The sequence below is a fragment of the Zonotrichia albicollis genome, chromosome Z (assembly GCF_047830755.1).
Source record: "Zonotrichia albicollis isolate bZonAlb1 chromosome Z, bZonAlb1.hap1, whole genome shotgun sequence".
Classification (NCBI taxonomy): domain Eukaryota; kingdom Metazoa; phylum Chordata; class Aves; order Passeriformes; family Passerellidae; genus Zonotrichia; species Zonotrichia albicollis.
This window is the reverse complement of record NC_133860.1, coordinates 64152923-64165428: the sequence shown is the minus strand read 5'-3', so window position 1 is coordinate 64165428 and position 12506 is coordinate 64152923. Positions and strand designations below refer to the sequence as shown.

Below are 12506 nucleotides of genomic sequence, written 5' to 3'. Positions count from 1 at the left end.
GTTTCCAGTCAGCAGGATTACCTTACAGACTGATGTTTCTGAATAGACTCATCATCCATGTAAGTCAGAAACTGCGGAGAAGACCATCATTTTCCAAGGCAACAGAGAAGGTCTGGAATCTGTCACCAGGATGAATTTAGGAAATCTGTTAGAGCAGCAGAGATTTACACAGTTAGCAATTTTTTTTTAATTCAGCTGTTCCTTCTGTGCCAAAGTGGATAATTTCTCTGAAGCAGGGAAGCAGGACAATCATAAATCACAAGCAAATACATATTGTGGTAAGCAGATCTGCTTTCAAGTTCTTTTTTTTTTTTTTTTCCTGCTGGAACTGCAAGCTGCATGTGACTAATGCCAGAATGCTGCAGTGCAGGTGGGCTCCTGTGAACAAGGTGCCTACCTTCATTTCTTCATCAGTAGATATCAGGCAAGCAAGTCCAGAGGAGAATTCTCCTACTGAGGTGGGTTCTTCCATTGGCTTGAAGAATCTCATCCCAAGATCCGTGACTAGCTGGATCCTCCATAAAGTAGAAGGGCAACCTGTTCAGAGATTATTTACTGCTACATCCTAGCTGGGTCATAGCAGTCAAGAGGACTAGCCAAGCATTTGCCAGGGATTATTGATCAAAACTGGAGCAGAAGGCACTGCATTTATGTTATACAGGGAGCTGTTCCTGCTTTATGGTGGTATGGTTGCATGGAGTGTTCCTCTGAAAAAGCGATTGCACCCTTTCAGGTGTAGATCTGGCTCAAAATTGCCTGCATCCAGCAGCTTTACAATGCAAACAATGAAGATGAACACAATTCCTGAGAAAGAGAAATGGGGGAACCTCCCAAAGCTGCATGCAGCAGCTCTGGAGCAGAGGCAGTAACAGAAACTTATATTATCTTAATTGCTGTAAATCTTCTTAATCTTAAGATATTTCTTAGTCCCTTTCCAAATAATAAAAGGCATCACTTTGTCTTTTAGGGAAAAGATTTGTGTCGTAGTCCAAAAGAACAATGCATGGATTGCTAATTTTGTGCATCTGGAAATGTACTTATACAATGTGCCTGAAAGCAAGGCAGAGTGTGTTTTAGCTAGGGTTGCACACACTTTGCAGCAGAAGTAGAAGACTGTGGCCCTCCAGGTATCTTGGATACCTTGGATAATGATCCCTTCAAAAGTAGAGTCACATTTGCACTCTTCGGCTGACTGCTCAGTCTGCTGCTCCAGAATCCCTCCCCATTATTTCTGCATCATTTTCATTTCTCTTCCTGTGCACGCAGTCTGTAGCCAGTGGGGGCACAGTGGTTGAATATTCTCTTAATGCTTGACGCTGAAGACTGATGATTGCTTTTGTTTCCAGCTTTTTGCTTTATTGTCTTGCCGCCTTGTAGCAGGATTTGACTGGCAGGAGGTGGTGAAAGGAGTCTCAGGAACCTGCCTGCTGTGTGCGTTGGTCTCAGGAACAGAGATGCCTCCTCCAGGCCCTCTTTGCACAGCTGCAGGATTTTGAAGACTCACAACCTAGTGCTCTTCTGCAGTGGGCACAGGCAACAGCGTGGAATGGGGAAGGGAGAGTGCTCCATCACAGGGCCTGTTTAGTTAAATATCTGAGTGAAGTATGTGTGAGAGAAAGCCTGAGTTCTGTCTATGGAGGGATCTGAGACAGCAACGTGGTGAGCTGCATTTTTCTGATGATGTGTCCCCAGCCCAAGGCATTTTTCTGGGTCAGGCTGACCCAGACACATTGACGCTGCTAACACTGACCTTTGCATGTGCGTCATCAGGTGTTTCCTTGTATGACAAGTTTGTAGTTATGGGTGTGCTACTTAAACACATATCCACACCAAAGTAACACCTTGTATAACAAAACTGGAATATAAATGATGTATTAAAATTCTATTCTTTGATCCAGTTGTCTGTTTTCTTCTTCAACAGGACTTGCTTATGTGAACTCATGATATTTCCAATCTGTTTCCAATCAATGCAATTATTGCTTTTATGAGTGACTGAAGCAATAGCTTATCCTAACAGCCTGTGCGTCTTCAAAGGCAGTGGCAGAAGTGCTTCACCATGGTTTCAGTTGCAGAATGATGCAGTCAGATGAAAATAAAACCCATGCAGAATGTGAAATGGGTTTACAAATGACACTGTTTCTTTCTTCTTCTGCAAAGCCTCGCCCTACTCAAGGTTATCAGAAGTAACTGATAACCTTCCCGCAGCTTCTGTCTTTGCACATTTGTGTTGTATGTTTGTGTCAACCACCTCATAATGTACCACCATCTTGTAGTTATCAGCATGAAATGGTGTCGTCTTAACAATATTTATGGATATTTGGCATACACTTGTGTATCAGAAAATAATTGTTCATGCTGGCTGGTAGGCTTCATGAAAGGTCACAGAGCAGAAGGAGAATGAAAGAGTCCATCATAGAATATCAGAAGAATGTATTTCAGCTAGGGAGTGTGGTTTTTTGTTTGTTTTTTTCTTTTTCCTGTTTGTTTTGTTTGTTTTGTTTTTCTTTTTCTTTTTTACAGCAGAGGAGTTTTGCAAGCTAATGAATGAATTGAAATGAATATCTTATTCCTCAGAGATATAAACTATACTGCATTAAAAGTGCATGGCACAGTATGAGATAAGAAGAATGCCTTCTCTGATGCATGCAAATCAGGTAGAACTGACAGGCCATCAAGAGTGTTTGACATCTTCCAGAAACTGATTATAAAATGCAATACCTGCTTCAGCCTGGAAAAACATCTATAGGATCATTTTCAATTACAGATATGTATTAGCCCAGTGCTGACTTCTTGTTTGTCATGAAATGGAAATTGTGATTGGTAAATAAAAACCTCAACAACCAATGACAAGCAAAGTGCTAGATCCTGCTGTTCAGTCACAACAGCCCCATGCAGTCCTACAGGTTGGGGCAGAGTGTCTGGAAAGCTGCCCAGCAGGGAAGGACGTGGGGCTGCTGATGGATGGCAGCTGGACATGAGCCAGCAGTGTGCCCGGGTGGCCAGGAAGGCCAGTGGCTCCTGGCCTGTGTCAGCAATAGTGTGGCCAGCAGGAGCAGGGCAGGGACTGTTCCCCTGTACTCGGCACCGGTGAGGGCACACCCTGAGTGCTGTGTCCAGTTCTGGGCCTCTCACTACAGGAATGACATTGAGGTGCTGAAGCACTTGCACAGGGAATGGCAAGAGAGGTGGTGAAGGGTCTGGAGCTCAAGTCCTGTGAGAAGAAGCTGAGAAAGATGAGAGTGTTCAGCCTGGAGAAAAGGAGACTGACTTATCACTTAAAACCTGAAAGGAGGCTTTAGCCACCTGGGTGTTGGTCTCTTCTCCCAGGTAGCAAGGGACAGGACAAGAGGAAATGGCCTTAAGTTGTTCCAGTGGAGGTTTTGCTTGGATATCTGGAAAAATATTCCCAGCAGAAGGGTTCTCAAACATTGGAACAGACTGTAAAAATGATATGGTAGAGTCAGCATCTCTGGAGGCATTTAAAATACATGGATTTAAAATACATGGAATACATTTTGCCATGTGGATGTGGCATTTACGGACGTGGTTGTTGGTGGACTTCACAGTCTTAGGTTAGAAGTTGGGGTTGATGATTTTAAAGATCTTTTCCAACCTACATGATCCTATGATTCCATGAAAAATAAGAGAGCTCCAAAGGTCCAGGATATTGGACTACAGGTCTAATATCAGATGAAATGAATGTCACCTGAAAATTATGTCTCCATATAAGTTTAATGGGGAACTTTATTGTTTTAGTTAAAGTTGTGTTAAAACAACACGATGCCAGTGCAAAGAAATAAATAATATACTAAGTGAAGAATTCACTTACAAATATGAATTGCTATTTGTAAGCTAGAAGGAGACAATAGGAATTTATCTATTTGTTGCACAAATGTGCAGGTACCAGGAGATTGATGTTGATTTGTGTGCAAGTACTGTTATGTCCTATGTAGCTAGAAAGGAGCTGTCACTGTGCAGAGATGGAGATTGCAGAAATAAAAATGTAGTGACTAAGATTTTAGCTAAAAACTTATTTTAATGAAGCTGACAGGGTCTTGCTTTAAAAACGTACTTTCCATTATCTACCAAAGAAGACTGTTCAGCAGCTTATAAGATAAGAAAAACCGTTTTCTGTTGAAGTGGCTATCTACCTCATTCACTTTTTGTCTTCAATACCCATCTACCGAGTGAATTATAGGTCTTGCACATGTTATAACCTATATATAATAATATAGGCCTCAGAGAATGTGGAAAAATATTCTAGAAAATTCAAAGTGTCTCCATTTGGCTTTGTGCCAAGCTGGCAAAAGGCACTTCAACATCAGCTTTTAAAGTCTGCCTCGATGTCTGCAAGGGAAATGACACAATACCATAGTGATAATGTTTCAAAATAGTTGGTGTTCTAAATACCTCCAAATATCCTTAAATATCTCATGTATCTTTAGAGTTTTTTCAGTTCACCAGTTTGTTTCCCTGTAAGAAAAACTGTTTTGTTTTGCAATACATTTTGTCTAAGGAGTAGAGGGAGAAAGATTGAAGGGAAATACCAGAGACAGAGAAAGTTGAGTCTGGGGAAGGGGAATGGGAATGGCTGAAGTATAAGTCCCCAGTAGGCATCTATTTTTCAGTAGTGTTAATTTATAAACAAAGTGAACTGAAGCCTTGAGTGCTCCTTTTCTACTCCTTCCTCTTACCCATTTGTGTTTCTGCCACTACCTAACTTGCACAGGACGTGTGACCCATGGCTCATCACTTGACATGTCTAAATGAACCTCTTGTAATCCTCCTGGTGTCTTTCCCATGATATCAAAGGAAAGGTAATGCTGAAGAAGACAGGCTTCTCACTGACTTAGAAATAAGCATCAACTCATAGCTTGTCCCAGGAAGCACAAATGCACACAAATGCATCCTATCTCAGTTGTGTTAAGATTTGTGATGAGTGGATCAGGAAAAGTAAGGGGAGAGAGATATCTCTATCTACTCTGAACTTTGAATTTCATAAAGAATTTCTTAATTTAACAAAATGTTAATGGTCCTTATCAGAGATCCCCACATTACCAAAAAGACCAGAAAATAGCATTCTCCAAGATACTATGATTTCTCAAATGAGCTCCTCAACTGAACTTGGCATCAGTTCTTTGTTTACATAAGGAATCACTAATCCATTTTGTTAGGTGTATTAGTTTTAGTTAATTGAGAAATTATGACGGTTTCTTTAGAGCTATTCAGTATTAATATTTAAACACGGGGGTTTTTTGTTCATGAAAGTACCACTTTTGAATGTTACACAATACTTCCTGGAGGGCTGTTTTGCTTTTATTGAAACTGTAGCATGAGGAAGTCAGATGTTTTGGTTGTTTTTTCCAGACATAAGCTTTATATCATAGCCTTGATGATCTTCCCTGATATCAATAAAACGTACTTAGTTCTGTTTCTGAAGTGATTCTGCAAAACTGAGTGACCCATTCCTGCTCCAGAACAGTACTCTGTGATTAGCTCCTTATGTTTGGATGATGTGATAAAGAGACATGCTGTGATTTAGAGACTCGGAAGAATCTGTTGTCCTGTCTGTTCAATCTAAATATGGCTCAGCCACAAATAGTACTTCCAAAAAAAAAAAAAAAACCCTGTAAAATTCTCTCAGCGCATGCCTATTTCAGGTAAATCCTTGCTGTTTCCTGTGAAACCTGTGTTTAAGAGGTAGAACTTTTGCACCATTCTCTGATCTAAGCATACACACATGCGTAGACTTTGAAGCGCAGGTTTGGGTTACTGGTCTACAATATGAAATGAGATTTTTGCAGAGGAAAAGCTTTTGATTTCACGTAATTATCTTATCTGAAACAATGCTGTGTCCAAATTTCCATCATTCCTTAATTAATTAAGGAGGCCTAAGATGTTCCTATTTCTCTGGAAGTCATCCTTAGTAATCCTAATCCTGTTGTTTTCCCAACACACAACTTTGCCTGCCATATTTAGGACTGTTATTTTTTTAATCAAGTGGCAAATTCAACTTCACTCTTGCAAGTTGGTTTGTGGGTTTACATTTTCTTCATGAAAGCTGGATTGATGTCAGTCAGCTATTGACATAGGTTAGCTCATGGTTGGTGGTGCTTCTGTAACAGAGGTCTGGCAGTTAAGAATTTACTTTTCTTCAGATACAGGATATGTTTGGGCATGTACTCTTCACATGTTTGGGCATGTACACCTTCACCATTTAGGGTATGCGTCTTCTCTTTATCCATGTAACCAGGCTTGATCCTGCTGCTGCCCTCCAGATGTAATTCAAAACACTTACTTACGAGGTCTCACAGAGTCACACACTGAAGCTGTTGCTCCATCTGCAAGGGTTGTCTAGTCCAACCTCATTCTTATACAGGGTTACCTACAGCAGGTTGCTTGAGGCTGTGGCTCATGAATTTTTAAATATCTCCACAGATGGAGACTCCACAGTGACTTTCTGCAACTAAATTTGTTTTTTTAATATTTAAATTGTATTTTCTGTACTTAAGTTTGTACACATTATCTCTTCTCCTGTCACTGGGTACCTGTCTGTCTCCTTCATATTAATTCTGTTGTTTACACATACTCCTGCAACCCCTTGAACCTTCTCTTCTCCAGGCTAAGCAGTCCCTGCTCTCTCAGGCTCTTCTTGTATCAAAGGTCCTTGAGCATCCTAAATGTCTTCATGGCTGTCTCATTTCTTTGCTTTCTCATTCCAGTGGCTCCATCTCTCTTTTGTATCTTGAAGCCCGGAACTGCGCGTATAACTCCAAATTTGGTCACAACAGGGCTGAGTAGATGGGAAGAATCCTTCCACCTCTTGTCAACAGTGCTCCTAATGCAGCCCAGAGGACTGTTAACCTTCTCTGCTGCAAGGACACATTGTGAGCTCGTGTTGTCCACCATAACCCCAAAGCTTTCACTGTAAAACTGCTTTCCAGACAGATGAAGCAGCAGCTTTTCTGCTGTTTTGCTGGGGAATGTCTCCCACAGGCACCTGAACAACCATATTAATCTTTTCCACATGCATAATGATGATTTAACCCAGCAAAGCTCACACGAATGCATACGACATGTTTTAACCCGAACCAGCAACCAAGCGCCATGCAACTGCTCACTCACCTCCCCACCAGGTAGAAACTTATAGGTTTGAGATAAAGGCAACAGGGAAAGCAAAAGCCATGCATGCAAGCAATGCAAAACAAGGAATTAATTCACTGGTTCCTATGAGCAGGCAGGTGTTTTGCATGTCCAGGACAGCAGGGCCCCCTCATGCCTCTCAGCGACTTGGGAAGACAAATAACATCACTCAGATGTTCCCTCCTCCCTCCTTCTTGCACCCAACTTTAAATACTGTTCTGGAATATCGCTTTGGTCAGTTTGGGTGACCAGTCCCCTCCCAGTTTTTCATTCATCCCCAGCTTCCTCACCAGTATGGCAGTACAAAAAGCAGAAGAGGCCTTGTCTCTGTGTAAGCCCTGCTGGGCGATAACAAAAATGTGCCTATCATCACTGTATTCAGCACAAATCCAAAATGCAACCTGTAAGTAGTTCTCTATGAAGAAAATTCACTCCACCTTGGCCAAAACCAGCACATCATATCTGAGTGCACTTGTAGTATTTGGTTTAACACCTGTTTGTTTAGCTACTTAGCCTATATGGACTAAGGGAATTACTATTACTTTGAAAGAACTGCCATGCCACTTCTTTTCACACTGCTTCTGGGGTTTTTTTCCATATAGAAGTTTTTTGTTCTTTGAGGGCAGGTCCCTGTTTGTAGCCAGAAAGTTGACAGTTGGCAAACGTTGTCCTGCAGCTTTAGCTGTTTCTGTTTCCTTTCTGTAGTCTTGTCTAAAGATGTTAGAAATAGTGTTGATTGAAACACCATACTGATTGATGAATAGTGTGGCAGTGTCTCTTTGACACAACTTCTCTTTGTGTCAAGGTATATGTCATGAGCGGGGTGGGAAAGACAAAAAGAAAAAATAAAGACAAAAACCCCCAGGTTTATCATATGAACAGATTCAGTAAGTGTGTCCATCCTCTGTTTCCTTGGAAGTTTCAAAAGCAGACAGAACAATTGCTCCTCCCTTTTGCTTGTGCCCATAACTGGTGCATCTCAGTTGCACATAGATGAATTCTCTGGAATCTTTGCTGCTGAACTGCTAAAAACATAAGCTGTTATCCAGGGAATGTTGACAACAAAGTCTACAGTTTAGGATGAAGAACAAAAGAGATGAAAAAAAGCTTTTCTAAAAGTAACACAAGAGTCCTTAGTTAAAATGAAGTGTAAAATTTTGGTTCTCATAATACATTGCCTTCCAATTAGTTAACAGTGTAGCATTTTGAACACTTAGAAGGTGACTTTGAAATCAGAGATGAATTAAGAGAATCTATGAGGATCCTAATCCATTCTTGTTCTTCTAAGTGTCTTGCATGCTGAATGGCTGCAGAGCAAAATGCCTTATGTAATTAAAAGCTTGGTCTTGCCTAAGAAATAAAAAATAGTTATGCAATTTCACTTCTTATGTGATGAGCTGAGCTGACATTACAGCTTAATGGTAGTCTAGAAGTAGCGCTTAGAATGGAAAAAAAAATCTCTTTTGCTGAATTCTGTTTCCTAAGTAACTGGAGTTTTATGCTGTCTGAGTAGCTCTAAGTGGAGGGAAGCTAAAAAGGGATAAACTCGATAGATTATTGAACCCAAATCAGTTTGAAGATCAGTGGAGAAATCATTTGAAGGGAACCCAGAAGTTAAAGGTGTTAGTGAGATTTGTGATCATTGGTGTTTGCACAAAAAGGCTGCTTAGAGAGATTCCTGTAGTAGGCATATGTGACACAACTAGGCCATATTTCCTTTTTGCTTGCTGTGAAGTTTTAGCTTACTTGCAATTTCAGTTGGCCTTCCTTGCACTACAGAAAAGAAATTGCCAGATGGTCTGGGTAAATTTTCCATCAATATGCAAGAGTTTCTGTATTACTCTGATCCTGCAATGAAGGATGCAAAATGGTGGTAGAGGAAGGCTGACAGTAGACAGGGACCATGAATATTCCAGGTGGGGTTTGTCTGGGGTCCCTAGGTGCCTTTTTGTTTTAAGCCACAGATTTCCTAGCAATGGAAGCATCAAGAGGTGTGTGGTTAGGCAGCTGAATACAGACATTCATGTTTACTGTTGTTATTTCCCACCTGGCAAAAACCCCCAACCCTGTGTATTACAACCAGATCTTGTAGGGCTTAAAATTACCAGTTTCCCCATGCTTCTCTGAAGGAGATGTAAAGGGGACATTTCTCTGTCACATTTTGGGGGATTGGAGGATTATTTTTGATTCAGGGTTGCTTTCAGCTTAGGGTTCTAGGAAAACATTTAACCTGGAAACGAAGTGTGGAGAAAAAAGGCATCTGCTTACCTCTTTAAAACTTCCTTAGTGGTTATTAGAAGCAATAGTTGATATGGCAAGTGCCATCACTATGGCAATTCAGGAGGAATCATTGTGACATGTTGCAGATGTTTTTTCCCTTCAGGATCAAGGTTTCACAATCACTGTCCCAAGAACTGATGTGGAAAGCAAGAGCAATCACAGTCCTTCAGCAGTGTTGACAAACGAAGAGTAATTTATAAGGGTAATTTATAAAGGATTGTGAGAGCCTCTTTCCTTTACTAAGGAAAGAAATAAAACCTTTCATGAAACCAGCAATTACTTGGCAGGTCTTTGATAGTGTCTCCCTCCAGCCCAAGCCTTTGTAAAAGGCCAGAAATCTTTGCTTTATGGAAAACAAGAGATGCTGAATTTGTGTAATTGTGACTGTGTGTAAGAACAAGGCTATCTCAGATTAAATCAGTTAAATCTCAGCCAGCAATGAGCCAATATAGAGGTGTTGTGACTCAGCATCTAAGGACCTGCAGTGTTTTTCAAGGAAGAAGGAATCTCTTTTAGTAAAAGATGCAGAGTGTTTTCCTGCTGCAGGAAAGGTCCAACACTTCTTCCAAAGGATATGTGTCTTCTCTTCATCCATGTAACCAGGCTTGATCCTGCTGCTGCCCTCCAGTGCCCTGATGATGCTGCATCACAGTACATGCTCTTCCCCTTTCCTCAGCCGCTGTTTTTCTTCGTAGCTGGATTATTGACAGCCATTGCTAATAAAAATGTGACTGAAATACAGGATAAATGGATTTATGCAGCACGTTGGGGATAAAAGGGCATGCAGGAAACCTCCACCTCATTTGCATAGTTGTGCAAGGGCTTTGCACAACAACAAAAATTGCCTCAGGAGCACACAGGGAATGAAAATTTGGGAACTATGTGTATTCAGCAATGGAACAAGACAAAGCCATGATCTTACCTAGGTACTAAGCCTTAGAGGTGGTGGTGTCCAAGAACTCTTAAGAGACATGCAGAGATGATGCTTCTTTCTGATCCATGGTAGGAACCTAGAATTCATCAACTCCAACTGTTTGCTAATGCCATGTGGTCCTACCTGTCATGGTATTTGTAATTTCTGACAGCAGTTAAGAGTGTGATTACTCATCTCTGCAATCAAGATTTCAAACTCCTTTCCCAGCCCTGGTGTCATTTTGTTCTGCATGTATTACTTGCCTATTACATTAAAGACCCTTCAAAATCAATCTTCAGTCACTTGGCTGAGCTGATGAAGTGAAAATATAGTGTGGATGGCAGCTTGTCCTTTTCAGGACTACAAACAAACTGCGCTGCCATTATGCAGATCTACAAATTTGGTCTCTTCCTTTTGCTGCTGTGCTTCTCCTGCCAGTTCCACATAACTTACCTGATCAGGTTAAGTGCTTTGCCCACCTCCTGCTTGGGAAGAGTGTGCTGCCTCCCCACTGAAAGGAGAAACCTTTCACTGATGCAGATGCAGAGGGAATGACAGATGGCCCTGAACCTGGGGAAGGGGAGAGCTGTCATCCGGGGGGTCTCACCACATTCTTACAGGGCTGATTTTCTCTTTTGCTTTCTCCAGGGGCTACCAAAGACATGGGAAAGATGCTGGGTGGGGATGAGGAGAAAGACCCAGATGCTGCTAAGAAAGAAGAGGAACGACAGGAAGCCCTTCGGCAACAAGAGGAAGAGAGGAAAGCCAAATATGCCAAGATGGAGGCTGAAAGAGAAGTTATGAGACAAGGAATTCGAGACAAGGTAGGTAACTGGCTTTCAACACACACTGGTCAGCTTGTAATGCCCAGTAAAGAACACCTGTTTTCAGCTGATTTGTGACTAGTTCCCTTCCCTAGGCACCTGGATAGAACCAGGTATTTACTCTGCCACACAGAGCTTTCTAATTTTGTGCACTCTTCCTCAAGTCCTGTTCCTGTTTAAACACACCTGCCACAGAGCAAAGCCCTGCAAACCTGAAATAGAGAGAGAAGGTGAGGGAAGGAACCCATCTATTTTTCTTATCATCTATTAAGCACTCACATTAAATTAATTATTAGAGGCTTCCTTGTCCCTTGGAGGATGCTTTCCAAACTTGCATTTGTGGTTTGTGAGAAAAGTCATAATTCAGTGAGTTTCTGAGAGTGATTTTCTGTTGCAGTTATCTTATGTATTGATTCCAAAGCTTTATTGTGTTGACTAGGTGATATGGGACAAATCTACTCTATTGTTAATATTTCGGTTTCTACCAATCACATGGGATTCATCTGAAAGAAAATTTTTATACATTAACTATTAGGGATTGATGTGTGTTTGTGTTTTGATGCCTCACCCTCAAGGCCAGGTCAAAACTGTCTCTTTAGAATAAGTTATGTTTGTAAGAAGGTCTCCTGGTGTTCAGGTATCTTGGAAAGAAATGTGGGCCATGGTTGGACAAGGGGTTTCTAATGATGAAGGCCTGTCAGGTGACTCACAGGATGTACCAAAGAAAATACCTGTAGATAAAACAAGAAAGTCTTGTTTAGTATAAGAGGTGTTCGCTTTTGCAGTTCCTACCTCTGTGCTCTAAGAACATGTCTTGGAACAGACATAAACAAAACTATATCTGCATTAGACCAAACTTCTGACCCAGTTCTTATGATTCATGATGGAAGCATGAATGAGGGTAAATTTCTCTGGAGACACAGTGCAGCTTGCAAAGAGTTACTGCAAATTGTTCTGCAAATAAAGAAATTTGGGATTATGCTTCTAAGAAAAGAAAAGACTTGGAGGGAATTGTCTACCTTTGACACTGCCAAAAAAAGCTATCTATATGATCATTTTAAAAAGGCTACTGACAGGATGACAGAAATGCAGAACTTCTACGTGGTCAAAATTGTTTTTTAATAATGGAATCATAGAGTTGTCAAATGGTTTTGGTTGGAAGGACCTTAAAGATCATCTAGTTCTAACCCCTCTACCATGGGTAAGGACATTTTTAACTAATTAGGCTCCTCAGAGCCCATCCCACTTGGCCTTTAACACTTCCAGGGATGGGACAGCTGCAGCTTCTCTGGGCAACCTGTTCCAGGGCTTCACCACATCTGAAGAAATAATTTCTTCCTAATATC

General features: G+C 41.1%; 1 protein-coding gene across 1 annotated transcript in view; it reads left to right on the top strand.

Moving 5' to 3' along the window:
- The window catches only part of CPLX1 (complexin 1), a 109750-nt gene that overhangs the window by 56948 nt on the left and 40296 nt on the right, over positions 1-12506 (top strand). Inside the window, exon 3 of the mRNA XM_005486273.4 lies at positions 10985-11160. Within this exon, the coding sequence (XP_005486330.1) occupies positions 10985-11160 (176 nt within the window). The remainder of the gene's footprint in view (positions 1-10984; positions 11161-12506) is intronic.